This window comes from Lagenorhynchus albirostris, chromosome 8 (genome assembly GCF_949774975.1).
Source record: "Lagenorhynchus albirostris chromosome 8, mLagAlb1.1, whole genome shotgun sequence".
Lineage (NCBI taxonomy): Eukaryota > Metazoa > Chordata > Mammalia > Artiodactyla > Delphinidae > Lagenorhynchus > Lagenorhynchus albirostris.
In genome coordinates, this window is record NC_083102.1 from 45,730,456 (window position 1) to 45,749,627 (window position 19,172).

General features: G+C 35.0%; 1 protein-coding gene across 1 annotated transcript in view; it reads right to left on the minus strand.

Moving 5' to 3' along the window:
* Positions 1 to 1,121: 1,121 nt before the first annotated feature.
* Positions 1,122 to 19,172, minus strand: part of ZNRF2 (zinc and ring finger 2) — a 99,373-nt gene continuing 81,322 nt past the window's right edge. Inside the window, exons 3-5 of the mRNA XM_060156917.1 lie at positions 13,424 to 13,529; positions 5,523 to 5,602; positions 1,122 to 2,408 (exon numbers count right to left, since the gene is read on the minus strand). Coding sequence (XP_060012900.1) covers positions 5,545 to 5,602; positions 13,424 to 13,529 — 164 coding nt within the window. The 3' untranslated portion in view covers positions 1,122 to 2,408; positions 5,523 to 5,544. The remainder of the gene's footprint in view (positions 2,409 to 5,522; positions 5,603 to 13,423; positions 13,530 to 19,172) is intronic.

Here is a 19,172-nt window from a genome sequence, read left to right on the forward strand (position 1 = left end):
TAGGAAGTCACTGATGGAGACTGAATTTAAAGTAAAAAAAAAAAAAGGCTACCTTTTGTAAATTTTAACAAAAAAGGGATCACTATAAACAGATTTAAGTAGATACTGTTCTAGACAAATAATCAAGTAGCACTTGACACTGACAAACACTGAACTTTCTCTTAAACCACAGGAGCTTCTACTGTAGGAGCTGCAGCACAGAACCTTACGACAAACAAAGGCTAAGTGAATACGATTGTGAGAGTATGGTACAGGATAAAGAAGGAAAAGGGAATTTAGGCCAATAAACTTTAAAAGTCAATGAGTAAATTATATCAGAAAATCAACTTCCAAGAGAATATCAATAGTTAACTACCACAGCTATAGTAAATCTTTTCCTTTAAGAATGGAAAACAACAAAATAATTCTTACCATAACAATATACCAGTAGAAAAAAAACTATTCACATTCTAAGAGGTTTTTCTTGTGTGTGTGAGAGAGAGAAAGAGGGAGAGAAAGCTTACAAAATTGAAAATGTGAACTAAAGTGTATTCATATTAAGATTTCGTGATAACAGAAAAAATTTAAGGAAAGAATATTTTCTTTGAGGGAAGAATATTTTCCATAACTGGTTAAAAAAAGCACCTATGAAACTGTGCTGTCAGCTGTCACAATGGAGGTTTTGGACTCTTCTATCAACTGCAGCATAACAAAAGACATTTCACAGTAAAACTTTAGGGAAAACATTACCTGGTTTAGAATCACACTGAAAGCAATCAAAAACTCTTAATTGTTTATAATATACATATTTTTCTGGGTAGCAGCAGTTGCTCCTGTACGTGCCCTTTTAAAATATATGAAACAGAAGCAATAGAGTAGAAAAAAAATTGAGAAGAATAGCAGCAATAAACAGAAAAGCAAACAAATACATTAGAGTCAAGAAAGCTTAAAATAAGGAAACAGTACTGTGTAACTCTCAATTATACTGAGTAAAGTGCACTGCTTAAATTGTTCACTAATAATATTTTCCCTATGTTGAAAACATGAAATCTATTTACTGGTATTTTTGATATAAAAAAAAAAAGACATTCACTGTTGCAGCCCTGATAGCTCTCCTCCAGTATTTTTTAACCATTCAGATGTATTTTGTGGGAATATTTATTCACATAATTTTGCTTAATACATTTCTTTCTAAACAAGACTGAATTTAAAAGTCTCTGTAACATTTTCAATTACAGTAATAACACATTAATAAATTATAAATTAACAAAATCTTCATGTTTGCTTTAAAAAATCATTTATCAAATGCTAAACCCCAGATTACCTGGAAAATTAAAGATGCAAATTGCTATAAATCTGGCATCCCAATTAAATTCTGATTTTTAAAAGTATATAAAAATGTCCCTCAAATTATTCCAAGTTCCACTCAAGAAAATTTTATTTTACCCTTTTCATAAGTTATTAAGTTTACAACCTGCTAAATATTTTACCCAAATGTAGGAAAACTGCATGGAGATGCAAAGCACAATAAAATAATTACATGAAAAGAACAAAAATACCCGTTAAAACAAAGTTACTGTAGCTGGAAGCACTTAAAATTGGTAATTAGTATTTTTTTTAAGTTGCATAGCTGCAAAATGATTCATTGATGATTAACTGTTGAGCAGTTTTATTTAAAAAGGAAACAACATATTTAATAAACTGCAATTCTGTAGATAATCCAAATTTAATTAATTAAAATGTAATTATGTAACTTGATTTTTTTACTCTTTGGAATGCATTCTGATAATTTTAAACCTTTAATTTAAAGTATTAACATACTTTAGCTTTCCTATGTAGAAGTCTATTTTCCACTCTTGGGGGAAAAAAAAAATCAAAGAACTTGAGATCACAGTCTACATTCAGAGAATGTTTTACTGCTTGATTACATTTCTTGGTTTCACATTCAAGACTTTAATTTTTAAGAAGTAAATTACGTGGTCTTCAATTTAAGAATAGATGAATGCAGGAACATCATATTGGGGAAAATAAAGGGACCCCAAACTAAAAACCAAAACAAATTAAAAACAACTAGTTGTGCAGCTCTAGAGAACTTAATAAAAAGTAAATCAACTTTTAAATCAGTTAACTTTGGTGTCTGAATATAAAATGTTCATCAGTATTACCTATGTAGATGACTATTAAGGGATGTGCAGCATTTTCAAAATCCCTGTGTGTCCTTTATTCATGTTTGGTACACTGAGTTCTGTGACAATTGTCCTCTCCTCAGCAGGATTTTTGTTTCCTGTATGATTGTCCATCTCTGCATTACTGAGTCTCACAGAACGTAGATTTCTGGCTGAGTGTGCCTGCATTTTTGTTTTTGCTTTTCCAGAGATAAATCTTCGTATCCTCTCAGTTTTTCAAGCATCTTGAAAAGACAAGGAAACCTGTGTAAAAGTGGATACATTTAGTTTAAGCAATGGTCCATGATAGTAATACAAATCAAAATACAACATCCATTTCCCCATGAACACTGCTTTAGACTGTAAATTTTCATACACTTACTTAGTATTTTAAAAACTGATAAAATTTGTTTTCTGCAAAAGAACAAACCAAGGACACAGAAGGACCAATTAAATCTTAAAATAGTTACAAAAAATAGCCACTAAGTAACAGTCGTTCCCCCTCCACAATAAAGACTACACCAGACTACAGAAAACAAACACACACAATTAACTAAGCCCTCTCCAAGTAACGAAAAACCTCGAATTACAAATAGTGAACAATTTCCTAACTAATCAAGACCTTAGATATTCATGTATCTCTGTTTTGGGCTGACTACTAAATTAGTATGCTGAAGAGTATCAGAAGTGCTACTTACATGCTGCCTTAAAAAAAAAAGTTTTAACAACACTGAATCCTCTTCAAACCTACACATTTTCTTTTTACATTTTTATTGGAGTATAATTGCTTTACAATGTTGTGTTAGCTTCTGCTGTACAGCAAAGTGAATCAGCTATATGTATACATATATCCCCATATCCCCTCCCTCTTGAGCCTCCCTCCCACCCAAACCCATACACTTTTAATCTAGGACAGCAAAAGGGATAGGAAGAATTTATCATTTGACAAATAAGGGTAGTCAGAACAAAAGCAAAAATGTGAACGAGGTGAAATATTCCATGTCTTCACATTCTCAGAAATGACTCTTCAAGACCCATAGAGAAAGATTCCACTGGTTCACATTTCTGAGGGCAGCTGCCACCAAACTCAGGTTCCACAATGAAAAAAAAAATGAAGAAGAAGATAACATTGATATATAGGGTAAGGAAACTGAAATACTGTTTAAAACCAACAGACATGCATATTGACCATGAGATGAGGTGCATGTTCCACATATCCCATAACCTCATTGTGACACTAAAAGAAAAATTTAGCTGATTAGACCATGTAATAAAATATTTTATATCATAAAATTCCATTTTCACACAAAAAAGTTTACTGACTAAAAAGATTTTATCTATGGGTGAAAGATTTAGACATATTATTTTGATATGTGGAATACTAAGATAAAAATTTCATTTCATTAGCATTGTGGTACGCGGGCCTCTCACTGTTGTGGCCTCTCCCGTTGCGGAGCACAGGCTCTGGACGCGCAGTCTCAGCGACCATGGCTCATGGGCCTAGCCGCTCCGCGGCATGTGGGATCTTCCCGGACCAGGGCACTAACCCGTGTCCCCTGCATCGGCAGGCAGACTCTCAACCACTGCGCCACCAGGGAAGCCCATAGCATTGGTTTTTAGTACTTAAAAAGCTTCTAAAATTTTAGCTATAGCTTTACTTTATTGGCCCAGATGTAAGGTGACCCTGAAGACATTCCAAAGCATCCTCCTCTTCAAAAAACACTTTACACAGTAAAATAAAAACATACATACATGCATGTATCCTCAAAATACCACTCCATCACCACACTTCTCTTATACAGCAACCTAATCCCAATTCATACCTCAAATGTGTCAAGGTATGATCTGAATCATCTCACAGTAGAAGGTTCAAAAGCTGATACAGTTTACCCAGGCCTTCACATTTCACAGGCATAACCCTAATGTTATTAAGACAGAGGTCTCTCTCAATGTTGCAGCTCTTATTTCAGTTGCTATAGCTGCTATTAAGTTATCTCAAATATATTTTGTCAATATTCTAATCTGCTGCTATTAAATGACCCTCATTAAGAGGGAACAGAATTCCTTGAATGTGTTTATTATCTCAACACCTCAAATGTAAGACCAGGAGTTATTGAAATAAAAGGAAATGGGGGAACAGCACAGGACCAGATCTCAGGTATTATCTGCTCTAGTTTCCTGCCTCCGGTCTTAGACATTGAGAAAAGATTGTTGTCTGTGACTATCTTGAGTCTCTGAACACAGAGGTTCCAACTCCTTCCAAAACAATTCCAAGATTGGCTAAAATATTCTGCCTTCATATAAAACACAATGTTTTATATCATTTTTCAAATGATAAAGATAAAAAGCTTTTCATATACATGAAGATGGCAATTAAGTTAACTATTTTTTCAAAGCTAAATGATGGAATATGAAAAATAGCAATACTCAAGTGAGGTTTTCACTTCAATCTGCTAAACATTTTCAAAAAATGCAGAATCATGAATAAGCTACAACAATAGTGGAAAACAAATTCTGTATCTGGTTTAAAATTCAATTCAATTTTTTTTTTGTCTTCTGTATAGGTAGGATACAAAAGTGAAAGATTAAATTGAACGAATGAATACAAATGCAACTTTCTCAAGAAACTGTTCCTACCTAATAATAGCAAAATAGCAAAGAACACAATCTTTTGATTCAATTCCCAGCTCTACTAAGGAACTAGCTATGTGACCTTGACAAGTCAAGTTTCTTACCCTCTCTAAAACTTAATCTCCTCATCATCTGCATAATGGGAGTAGTTAAGAGTACCGAGCTCAAAGGGTTGTTATACCAATTAGATGAGTTATAAATAGATGTAAAATGCTTAGACCAATCCCTGGCACATAATAATGCAATATAAATGCTAACTAATTATTACGATTAGAATTATATTATATTGCATTACCTAAAAACATACCTGGGAAGTTATGGTTAAGAGTATGGAATTTGATTCTATTGCTAACTACATGTCCTTGGACTGTTGGTGCAACGTGCTTCTTAATGTCATAGAACTTAATTACTCTGACCCTCAGGTTTCTCATTGGTAAAATGGGGTCATGATATTTACTTCATGGGGTTTTTTAAAGTATTAAACTAAAATTAAATAAGCTAAAGTGTTTTAAAGTACCAAAAATGTAGAGTTTACTTAATATATGACTCTCTTCAGGAAATCAAGAAAGTTGTTTTTATGTATCTTTTAATGTGAGTTTTCTACACAGTAGCCTAATACAATGTCTGGAACACATATACACACACACACACCTTAATTAATAAATGAGTGAATAAAAACGGTGGTTGAGAATGTATAACTCAGGTAACAGTTTAAAAAGCAATTAAAACAGAAAATGGGAGAATTACCTATAAAACAGGAAGCTGATGCTTAATCTGAAGGGTGCTCAGGGCAAGATCTATTTACTTCAAACCATTCATCTATGCAGCTAGAAAAGAAAAAAAACCAGAAAAACTGAAACACTTATGTTTAATTATTTATATCATAACAGTCTTAATAAAAATGCTTACTTCTTGACATTAATATATCTCTATGGAAAAAAAATTCAATATTTTTAATGACATATTTGGCATATAGAAATAAAAGATAAGAATATGTTTATTACATTCTGATTATTCTAAGCAGTTGGGAAATAAATCTTTGCAAAATTATACTATGAAGTACTTTAAAGTTTAAACAGAACAACCATTCCCAAAAGAGAACCTAAAGAACTACCACTTTACCAATATTCAAAATTAAAGGACAAATCTGGACAGATATTTCTCTCTTCAAACTAGTTGTTCATTTATGCAAATGTTAACCAGTTTATGCCATACATAGATCAAGCTTTTAAGCTTTAATTCTTGACAATACTGCATTACATTTTAAAAGACCATATTTATGTGATGTGAGTATTGAAAACTTAATTTAATTCTATCCCTTCCTTCCTGCAATACATATATATATACAAATAAATATACCATCATCCATTTGTATTTATAAACTATTGCATGATTTTATAGGAAGTTAAATATTAGGGTGCATATATAATTATCATTGTAGATCTGCACTGTCCAGTGCAGTAAGCCACAAGCCACATGTGGCTATTTAAATTTAAATTAATTAAAACTAAATAAAAGAAAAATGCACTGCCTCAGTCACACTAGCCACATTTCAAGTGCTCAGCAGCCACATGGCTAGCGGCTACTCTATTAGACAGCACAGATATGTAACATTTCCATCCCTGAAGAAACTTCTAATGATAAACTCAAGGCCTTAAGAAGGTTAAGTAACTTGCTCAACAGCTAGGAAGTTACCCAAGCGGATTTTAAACTGTTCAACATTCTCACTGTTGACACACTGCAAATTTGCATATGCCACAAAGCTAGAAGGCTTGGCTAATACGTTGAAGGGTAAAATTAATATTTATCCAACCTCATATCCTGACAGTTGGTTTGATAGGTAAAAATGATGGATAAATTTAAAAGGAAAGAAGGTAAAAGATCTCAACCATATGACATTCTTTCAATATCTAAAACAATTTCTGTTGTCCTTTTGCTGTCTAAATAAACATGCCCAATTTGGCTTATGACACTTTTTTCATTCGGCCTGCTCTCTATTCGACTCACCTGGCTCTAGACGTCCTCTGGTCTACCAGAATACCTCTTACAACAAAGTACTGAGAAATGAACAAAATACTCCAGATGTGTTAACAATTCCCAATACATCTGAATAGTACACCTCTGTGATCTAAAATGGGTACTTCTTATTTTACAATCATATGATTTCAGCTCATCTAGACAAAGAAACCATTTAAAATCCCAGGTCCTTCTTACATAGATTGCTATCAACCCACGTTATTTAAAATATTATATTCCTCTCTCCAAAATCCAGCAGAAAATCACTCTCCTGATTTTGGTGCTTTACTTCCTTCGGCATTTTCTTACTCTAAAACTATATATATGAGTATTCCAAAACAACGTATAGTACTGTTTCCATGTTTTAAATTTTATTTGAATACTACTATAAGGTATGCTTTTTTCTAGTGGCTTTTTTTCAGTCAATTTGAGGTTCGCAACTGTTAATAAATAAGGCTCTAGTTTTTACATTTTCACTGTGTATAATGTTCCATCGTATAAGCACACTGCAATTTATGTATCCATTCTTTTACCAATGGACACTTTCAGTGATGCTATGAACATTCTTATACATCTCTTAGCCAGTACTACTCAAGGGGTGGTACACACAGTGCTAATCCTTGAGCTATTTGTTACCAGTCCTCTAAACACACTGTTCTGATTGACTTTTTTTTTTTTAAGCACTGCACAGCTTTCTTAATGAAGACAGCACTGTATTGATTTATTTTCTGGTAGAAGCTCCTTGATCTCACCCTGTACCTGCACACTAAGTAGTAGTAGCAGCACTGTCCTGGAGCACAAGATCAAAAATCCCTCCAGAGCATACCTAGGAGTGGAATTACTGAGTTGTAGGATATGTACAGCAGACTCATTTGTATGCTTACTGGACACTTGCGGCTTTTTGTGAACTGGCTGTCAACAACTTTTGCCTATTTTGATTTGTCTTTTCCTTACAGACTTGTAAGAAGTTATTATCCAGATATTTCAGCTGTAACATAATATACACATTTTTGATGAACCTTGCTTTCTATAAAACTATTCACTAAAAATAACAGGGTTTATGAGAGAAAAAAAAACAAGTTAAAGGCAGACCACTCAAATAATACAACCCTGTAATCGGAACAAAGCTGTGTTCCTTCCAAACAAATAAAATACCTCTGTAAATGTAGGATTTCTTTTAAAAGGGTGAGGTTAGCTTGATATAAAGAGGATTAAGGAAGGACTGATACTGTTTGAGTTACGGAGACAAACGCCAAAGCACAACATTTGAGAACTATGAAGTAAACAGGCACTTCCAGAATAAATCCCAGAGCCTAACTGAATTGGGTGTGAGACTACTTGGTGAATGGGCATCCTTAAAGTTACCTGTATTCTTCCATGGCTTGCTTCCATATTTGCTCTTATTTGATGGAGCAAAGCATTAATGTGCTGAAAAATATTATATATGAACCAGTATGATGTGATTATACTGTCGCCCTTCTATACCATTTACCAACTACAATGAGCTAACTGCATTACAGAAAGTTGCTGAAGGAGAGTACTGTTTCAGACAGCAAAACTTTGTTGTTATGAAAACACTCTGAGGTCTAGTTTTTAACTTTTTCACAGTATCATGATGCAAAAAAAGTTTTAAATTTTAACGTAGTCAAATTCATCAACTTGTCTTCTAACTTTTTATGGGGAGGTTATCTTAGCCCCCCAAATAATTCCTTACCATGAGGTTAAGAACGTCTCTCTATATTCTTTCCGACACTTTAGATTTTAGTTTCCACGGGCAGTTAATTTGGAATTCTTATTTCAAATGTAAAATAGGATTCAATTATTTTTTCATATCAATAACAGTACTTTTTCATAGCAATAACATATCAATCGATCCCAGTGCCATTCACTGAATAGTTCATTCTTATGAACTAATTGGGAAACTAATTTTTCCATTTATTCATGTCAAACAAACCTTACATAGCACCTATTATGTGCCAGAACTTTCTAAAAATAACTCATTTAAAACCTCAGAAGAGGGACTTCCCTGGTGGTCCAGTGGTAAAGAATCTGCCTTTCGGGCTTCCCTGGTGGTGCAGTGGTTGAGAGCCTGCCTGCCGATGCAGGGGACACGGGTTTGTGCCCCGATCCGGGAAGATCCCACATGCCGCGGAGTGGCTGGGCCCGTGAGCCATGGCCGCTGAGCCTGCGCGTCTGGAGCCTGTGCTCCTCAATGGGAGAGGCCACAACAGTGAGAGGCCCGCGTACCGCAAAAAAAAAAAAAAAAAAAAAGAATCTGCCTTTCAATGCAGGGGACACAGGTTCGATCCCTGGTCAGGGAATTAAGATCCCACATGCTGCAGGGCAACTAAGCCCGCGCACCGCAACTACTCAGCCCGCATGCCTCACTACAGAGCCTGCGTGCGGCAAACTACAGAGCCTACGTGCTCTGGAGTCCACATGCCACAACCAGAGAGAGAAAACCTGCACACCACAACCAGAGAGAAGACTGCACACCACAACGAAGAACCCGTGCCCCGCAACGAAAGATCCCACATGCCGCAACTAAGGCCCGATGCAGCCAAAAATAAATAAATAAATGATGATAATTAAAAAAACCTCAGAACAACTCTATGAAGTTGGTACTATTGCCTCATTTTACAGATTAAGGCAGAGAAAAATTAAGTAACTTGACCAAGATGACACAGTGAATTAACAGAGGGGCTGGAATTCAAACCTTAGGAATCCTGACTCCCAACAGTCCATGCTCTTAAACCTCCATGTTATGCTGTCTCTCCATATATGCATGAGTGTTTATGGACTCTATTCTTTCCCACTTACCCACCTATATCCTTTCCACACCGTCTTAATTAATAGTCCTATAGTGAATTTGTACAGGACAAGCTCCCTGTCCCTAGGATTGCTTTCTTCTTTATGAGTGTCTCGACTATTCTTGGCCCTTTGTTCTTTTATCTGTATATATTTAAGAATCAACTTGTCAAGTTACATGAAAAAATTAGCTGAGATTTGACTGGAATAGCATTAACTACATAGATTTGGGGTGAAGTGACATCTCTATGACATTGAGTTTTCCTAGCCACAAAAAGGTACCTGTATTTATTTTAAACCTTCTATAATATCTTTCAATAAAGTTTTAAAGTCTTGAATATCTTAAGATTTATTCTCAACATACTTTATTCCTGTTGTAGTTTCTGTTGCTGTTAATGTTTTTAATCTAAAAAAAAGTTATATATATTTTTTGTACTGGGATATGAATGCAGCTGTTTTTCATATGTTGAGCTCATATCTGGCAACCCAGCTAAATTCTTATTAATTTTAATATATTATCTAATATTCTTTGCTTTTGATTTTAAATTATTAATAATATAGAATTTATTAATCTGGTCCTCTTCCTCTGTTAATGTGGTAACTTATATACATAAATTTTCTAATCATATATTTCTTTGCATTCGTAACATAAATCCAATTGGGTTGAAAGGCATTACTTTCGATCTATATTGATGAATTTGGTTTGCTAGTATGTTTTTGGATTTTGCATTTATATTCATAAATGAGAGTTCCTTTTAATTTTCTTTCTTATCCTGTCCTTGTCTGATTTGGGTTATCAAGTTTATACTATTCTCATAAAATAAGTGGGAGAACCTTCTATCATCTTCTACTTTTGGGGGGAATTTACAACTGTTAACATGGTGTTCTTTGGATATCTGATAAATTTGCTGTCCAACTGTCATCATGGGCCTGTTTTTAGGTTTTTGGTTTGGTTTTTCAAAAACTATTTGTGGTTTTTCAGGGTTAGTCTTAATAACTACTTATAGTTATTAGTCTATTCAGGTTTCCTATTTTTGTGTCATTTTGGACAATATTATATTTTTAAGGAAACTGCCTGTTTTGTTTAAATTTTTTACTTGAAAAGTATAAAATTTTTCACAGAATTTTCCAATCGTTTTTAATTTCTGCCATATCTAGAGTTATGTGTTCCTTTTCATTCCTATACTGTTTATTTTTTCCTTCTAGAGACAATCTTGCCTGAGGCTAATCTATTTTATTATTCTTTTCAAAGAAACAACTTTTGACTTTGTCAGTCTCCACTCTAGTGTGTAATTTTTTCATTCAATCTTTCTTCTCTGATCTTTGTTTGCTTTGTGTTTATTCTGTTACCAATTTTCTAATTTCAGTAAGAACTTTGATTATTGATTTTCAGTCTTCTTAAAAATATTTTAAATTAATTAATTTATTTATTTTTGGCTGCAAAGGGTCTTTGTTGCTGCGCACGGGCTTTCTCCAGTTGCAGCAAGCGTGGGCTACTGTTCGTTGCAGTGCGTGGGCTTACTGTGGTGGCTTCTCTTGTTGCGGAGCATGGGCTCTAGGTGCGTAGGCTCAGTAGTTGTGGCGCATGGGCTTTAGCTGCTCCATGGCATGTGAGACCCTCCCGGACCAGGGATCAAACCCATGTCCCCTGCATTGGCAGGAGGATTCTTAACCACTGTACCACCAGGGGAGTCCCTTTCAGTCTTTCTTTTAACACAAGCCTTGGTTTTCACTATTATTCAGTTCAGAGTATTTTCTAAGTTCCCTTATGACTTCTTCTTTGATCCCAGAATATTTATCTTTTGTCACTGACATCAAACTGAGCTCAGAGAACAGCTTTCTGTACGGTACCATCGTTTTGTGGTTTGTTAAGACTTGTCTTATGGTCTAGTACATGATCAATTTCTACAATACTTCATACATACTTGAAAAGAAAATGTACTAATTGCCGGGTGCAGACATACACATACATATCCATTAGATCAAATCTGTTAACTGTATTGCTCAATTTTTCTAGGTCTTAACTAATTTTGTGTATGTCTGCTTGACTCAGTGAGAAGTGCGTTGAAATTTCCCATTATCATGATGGATTTGTCAATTTTTTCTGACAGTCCTACGAATATTTTGAGACTGTGTTCTTTGGTACACAAAGAATTGAATTTTATATACTTTTATCATAAAATATTAATAATATTTTCTGCAGTAAAGTTAATTTTGTCCAATATTAATTTAGCTTTGTCAGTTTTACTTTAGTTAATATTTTCCTGGATATAGTTTACTATCCCTTTACATCCATATTTTTCTATATCCCTTACGTTTAAGTGTGTTGCTCATCAACAGCATATCCCAATCTTTTGATTTGTTTTCAACTGGTTACTTTGATCTATTTGGATTTATTATAATTACTGATACTGGATTTATTTTTGCCTCTTTGTTTTGGTACTATTTACTATTTTCTCTGTTTTCCCCAACCCCCATGCCCTGCTTTTAAATAAAATTCCACATTATTTCTTTTATTGTTTTTAAAGTTATAGTTTTCTATTCTTTTTGTAGGTTACCTTAAATCGTCTTGAAAATCAAATTTTTCCTGAAACCAAGAACACTTTATGAGAAACCAGATGGGCTCTGGAGTCAAACAGACATGGCTAGAATCTCAGTTCTTCCATTTATTACCAGCTATGAGACCTTGGAGAGATTGCCTATGGTCTCCCAGCTTATTTCCTCAGCTGTACAATGAGATTGTTACAAGGCTTATATACGATAACCTATTCAAGAAGCTATGGACAACACCTTGATCACAGTAAATGCTTAACAAATGGTAGCCTTTGGGATGCAAACAGATATGGGCTTAAGTTTTAGTACTCGCAGAAAAAAGGCCATTTTTTTTAACATCTTTATTGGAGTATAATTGATTCACAATGGTGTGTCAGCTTCTGCTGTATGACAAAGTGAACCAGCCATACATATATGTGTGTGTGTGTGTGTGTGTGTGTATATATATATATATATATATATCTCCCCATATCTCCTCCCTCGTGTCTCCCTCCCACTCTCCCTATCCCGCCCCTCTAGGTGGACACAAAGCACCAAGCTGATCTCCCTGTGCTATGCGGCTGCTTCCCACTAGCTATCTAGTTTACATTTGGTAGTGTATATATGTCCATGCCACCCTCTCACTTCGTCCCAGCTTACCCTTCCCCCTCCCTGTGTCCTCAAGTCCATTCTCTACACCTGCGTCTTTATTCCTGTCCTTCCCCTAGGTTCTTCACAACCTTTTTTTAAATTATTTTAGATTCCACATATTTGTGTTAGCATACGGTATTTGTTTTTCTCTTTCTGACTTACTTCACTCTGTATGACAGTCTCTAGGTCCATCCACCTCACTACAAATAACTCAATTTCGTTTCTTTTTATGGCTGGGTAATATTCCATTGTATATATGTGCCACATCTTCCTTATCCATTCATCTGTCAATGGACACTTAGGTTGCTTCCACGTCCTGGTAGTGTAAATAGTGCTGCAATGAACATTGTGGTACATGACTCTTATTGAATTATGGTTTTCTCAGGGTATATGCCCAGTAGTGGGTTTGCTGGGTCGTATGGTAGTTCTATTTTTAGTTTTTTAAGGAACCTCCATACTGTTCTCCATAGTGGCTATATCAATTTACATTCCCACCAACAGTAAGGCTATTGTTTTTTAAGAAATGGGGAAAGGGAGTTTCAATGAAGAAGAAATCTTTTCAGCCCTAACTACAAAAGTGTGAAACCTGAGAAAGGTCTTTTAGTCTAATATCAATTTGGTTAACATAAAAATAAACTTACCCTTTATGATATATGCATAGACAAGGCAGTCGTGCTATAGTATCTCCCTGCTGCAATTCTTCAAGGCATATTGCACATTCCCCAGCATCTTTACTCAGCACATCCTCTGAGAAAAAAGAAAATGAGTTTAGGACAATAAAACTGAAAGAATTATGTGAATGCTAACTTATGAAGAGTGCTGACTGGCATGTTTTGTCAGAAATACATAAAACTCAGCACCTATATTTGAAATGCTATTCACAAATCAGTGAATAATGTTTACCTTTACTTATGGACAGTGTCTCTCATTTCCATTTAGATTTCATTGAGGCACTGCAGTTAGTAATTAAGAACAGTATGGAATCCTCCAACTTGCAAATAACTTTGCTATAAAACTTTATCAGTAAGTTATTTGGAATTTGGAATTTATTGTCCTTATGCTACTAATCAATATTAATCTGGTGCCCAAGCTAGTTCAAAAAAGTGTATAGAGTATAACATGGCAGAAAAGACATGAAAATACTATTGTAATTTTTAAAATTCTAAAATAACAAAATTGCATAAGTTAAAGAAATCATCTTTACCACAGGACTTTAAAACAATCTGCTTAATTCAAGAAAATACAAAGGTAAATCAAAGCTTTTGTGTAGATTCTGAAAGGGATTTTTGGAAACTTGAGGATTTCAGGCATTAGGCTCAACATTAATCCTTTTTTTTTCTTTCTAACATTAAATTTCCCAATTTTAATAACTGTACTATATTTAGGTCTTAATCCTTTCCCATGACAATGCCAAGTCTACTCCAGGCAGCAATTACACTAACTTGCAGGGTATTTTAATCACTTTGTTTAAAATATTCCTATGGTGAAACCCTTTATAAAGCAAAAATTCCTTTCGGGAGAAAGAAAAAAAAAAGGTTCTCTCAATTTATGTTTTATACTGAAATTTTAATTTAAATTACATTTTATTAACGTTAAATTTTAATTTTACAAGGATCTTGCCTAAAATAGAGTATATTAGCCGGACATACTTTGTGACTTTTTTTTTTTCTTTTTCTGTACACGGGCCTCTCACTGCTGTGGCCCCCCCTGCCGCGGAGCACAGGCTCCAGACGCGCAGGCCCAGCAGCCACGGCCCACGGGCCCAGCCGCTCCACGGCATGCGGGATCCTCCCGGACCAGGGCACGAAACCGCTTCCCCTGCATCGGCAGGCAGACCCCCAACCACTGCGCCACCAGGGAAGCCCTGTAACTCTTTTTAAATGAGGAATAACTAAAACATGCCATTAAAACTGTTGAAGAGTACACATTCTTAGTAAGTTTGGAGAACAAAAAGCAAAAGCAGGAACATGCAGTATAAATTTATATCACAAATAGATAAATTACTGGTTTTGGAAATAAAACCAAACAAGCTAAAGGGGAAAGGCTGCATTAATCTCTACCTAAGTGCTTAAACACAGAGCAAGGTAGGAAAGTTTCCTAAAATTAAGTACTTATCTGCTAGTCCCATACCTCTTATAAACACCAACAAATTTAATTGTGTACATATCTGTAACAGTTCCTTCTAGAAAAATCCATTCTATAAGTAGTTCCCCCTTTAGTTATTCATTTTGAGATAGCACATTAAGATGAAATACAGACTCTATTTGGTCTACAGAAAGTAAGGTAGCAGCAGATGATTTACCCATAAGGCTAGAGGGGGTAAGAGGGCAACTTCCACAGAAAAAGGAAAGGCCTTAGCAAGAAGGCTTATGCTTTCAGAATCTAGGGAATATGGTTGAAGTAATTTAGCTAACTATTGGGTAGCTCACAAGCTAAAATATCACATCAAAGACTTAACCACAAGAAGATTTTTGGGCAAGTGGAACTGGGTAAATGGAAAATGATGCCTATTAACACTCCCCTCAAGAGTCCTCTCCCCATTTTTCTTTTCTTGACCCTGGAGGTCCCAACCACAACCCCGACCCCACCTGCAACCCCAAGTCTTTCCTCCTCCTCTTGATCTCCATTTTCCTCTTATTGTTCTGGATAGGTTTCCACAGATACGGAACCAGTTTAATGTAAAGCACCTAACTAGTGTTAAAGTTTATTGGTATATTGGAACCCACAAAATGGAAGTCATCTCAGTGGCTCTGACCACATCCCAAACCTATACCTAAGTCAGCCTAAACTACAGAAAATACCTCACTCTCAAGGAAACCCAACACCAATCACAATCCTCCAACTCAGCTTTAGCTAGCCTACTTTGCCCTAGAAATATAGAACCTGCTAGCCTTATAAGGAAACCCCCAGCCTCCTAGCCAATCATGTCTTGTTTTCACAGTGCCTCTTCTAAGGCCCCATAAAACTCACTCTTGTCCAAAATCCCCTGGAGAGGTGCTTATTAGGCACTGTAGTCCCCCAATCTATGGATTGTTTTTCCCTTGAATAAAGGACATCAAACTTGTTACCAAATTTTTTAGTTTTATTATTTAACATTAGGATGATAGCAATGAAAAAAAGAGGAAAAGATACGAAGGAAACACTAAAAGATCATAGTACAGGTATAATTCCAAATAATATGGAATTTTTTGTGGTATGTTCTCACCACTTAGATTTTTTTCACCACAAAGATATACCACATCATAACATAAATCTAAGTCGCACAACTAACTTCAAAAAATTAACCATCACTTTTTATCAAGCCTAAGACATCAATAATTATAAGATGCACCATGAGTTTTATATTTCACCAAGAAAAAAATGCTTCCGTTAAACTATGACACAAATCAATTTTAAGACATGTCTCATTTTTCAGAGCTGTTAAAATTTATAAGGTGTGTCTTAGAATTGATGGACTAGGGTATCAAATTTTCTACCTTTTGGAATATAGTAACAATGCATCTAGATTTAAGTATAAAGGAACCAAAAAATCTCTATTAACATAAATTAGATAGACCAGCTTTTAAAAAATAAAAAGTATTGCCACATTTTTGCCATATAAATCTATGTAACAGATTCTCAACACAAAATAAAAACAGGTAGAAATCCACAAAGTAAAAGCTTCTGAATTCATTGTTCACAGAAATGTAAGTGTCTTACACTGCTTTTATGTTGACCTATAACTACCAACTCTCATTTCTTTATCACAATAGGTTTTAAAAATCTTTTGAGTTGGGAAAATTTTAATATCTTAAAAGACCTTGGTTATTCTGTTTACAAGAAAATTTATTCACAGTACAACAAAGACAAATCCAATCTGCATATAATCTGCATATATGCAAATCCATGTGCATAAATCTGCATATGTGCAAATCCATATGCATATAATTAGCAGAATATAGGGCTTCCCTGGTGGCGCAGTGGTTGAGAGTCCGCCTGCCGATGCAGGGGACGCGGGTTCGTGCCCCAGTCCGGCAAGATCCCACATGCCGCGGAGAGGCTGGGCCCATGAGCCATGGCCGCTGAGCCTGCGCATCCGGAGCCTGTGCTCCGCAACGGGAGAGGCCACAACAGTGAGAGGCCCGCATATGGCAAAAAAATAAAAATAAGAAGAATATAATGATATGCTTTGCAGGTACTAATTAAAAAAAATCTTTTTAGTTTAATCTAGAATGACATATTAATGTCAGTCATTTTAATCAGAAGGTCCTAAAGCCCAAGTAATAAAAAATATGCAGAACTGTATTTTCTATGCTAAGATATATATATATATACACATACATATATATATATGTGTGTGTGTATATATATACATATACATATATAAGAACATTCCAAACACATTAATTTCAGTGCAGCCCAATATCCAATGTAAACAGTTTCTAATGAAATCATCTCTGCTCAGAAAATTAAAAGTTAACATTAACATATTATAGTCACTGCTCAACTGCATTTTGATAAGCAACTCTTAGTTAAAAGACAGTTCGTTCTCAACAGTTACTGCCCCAAGTAGCAAATGCTTAATTTTCAAATTTGAAAGTCTTATTTCCAATAGAATCTGTCTTTGTATGTTTGAAGGTAGTTTTTATTTTTGAAAAGTTACTATGAAACGTGATTAACTTTTGACTGGAGGTTTTCCAGAGTATGCCCCTCTCCTACCCCATTGTGACACTGTACTTTCTTTCAAAGGGAAATTTTCAGCTTAGTAATGAGATACAGACAGAGTTAAATAGGGCCTAGAAATACCACTAAATCCAGGACACTGAAGCATCTTTAAGACAGCTGGGAAAAGGTTATTAAAAGTCTTTAGCTAATCAATTGAAAACATTCATGAAGAAACCATCTCAGGCAATAAGGAGTCAATGTTTTAGGACTAGAATACCTTAAGGGTAGACTACTAACTAGCCAAAATTAATATGAGAAAAGCAGAGAAGGGAACACAAATAGATTTAACTACCATGGTTGGCTAGTATGGAATTCCCGCTCTCCACAAGCACTGATTAGTGTACAGATACTCAAGACTGTGAACAGGAAACTAAACTTGTGTTGCTTTTTCAAAAGTGTTGTTGATGTCCCACCTAACAGCTGGAATCAGTGTATTCCTTATCAGTCTAATTCTTTGATTTATTCACATGGTCTATGCATTGATTTAGAGGTACCGATACAGGAAAAGAAGAATTAAACCTAGAATAGAACAATGATTTTATCAAGAAGTAGGCACCAGAATCACTTGGGTATGTATTCTGCTCAACAGAGAAACAAAACAAAAAAACATATACCTGGGCCCCATCCCTAGAGATTCTGAAATATACCCCTGCTTCAGAAAACAACTGCTATCAAGGAAAGAGCGTGCTGAAGTAGAAAGAGCATAAGATTTAAAGCTGCAAACGATATTAGTTTGGTACATAACATCCAAAATGTTGGTCACCCTTGAGTTTCCTTTTACTCTTCTTTAATACTAGCACTAATAAAGGTATTCAAAATATTATGGAGATGAAATTTTAAAGACTTGTGTAAAAATTCATGTTATAAAAACACTATACAAAATATCAGTTTTTATCATTATCAGAAAAACCTTTATGGACTTCTTGAAAAACAAAGTTGGTCATTTTTCTCTTTCCTCTTCTCCCCATTCTGGTTATTCTAGTTGTTGCAATTTTATAAAATGTCATAAATAATCCCATGGCCAACAGAAACTTCTATAGGATACTCTTGACCCAGCCATTTCTAGAGACCTATTATAATTGCCAGACTGGTAACAACTCCATACAAACGATACTGCCTAATTAACTTTTAAACGTTTTGGCTTCACTCTATATTTAAAAGTACTATAAATGTCCACTTTGTTACATGCTTTTAGACGTACTTAAGTCTTTTATTAATCCTATGAGGTAACTAAGGTTACCTCCATTTTACAAATAAAGAAACTGAGGCTCAAATAAATTACGTAACTTACCAGAAGTTACTAAACTAGTAAGTTCTAGGGTCAGGATTCAAATTTAGGGTAAGTCTTTGGCCTTTCTACAACTTCATGAATTTTGCTACAAAACAATTTCACTTTAAGAGTATAAATACAGAAGCAAACTGTTTTAGGCAACATTAGGTTTGAAATATTAAAGGTGAGGATAGCTACCTATTTAGAGGAAGTATGCTTAAGACTGGTCATATGCTTTATCTTCTGGAGTTATTAAACTGCTATAAAAACTGGTATCAGAAATGAGCTCACACTTTACCGCTTACTTCCTTCTATGGAACAGGAAAACAGCCCTGTCCAATAGAACTTTCTATGATGACAGAAATAATCTTTTAACTGTGTTGTCCAAAACAGTAGCTACTAGCCACATACGGCCT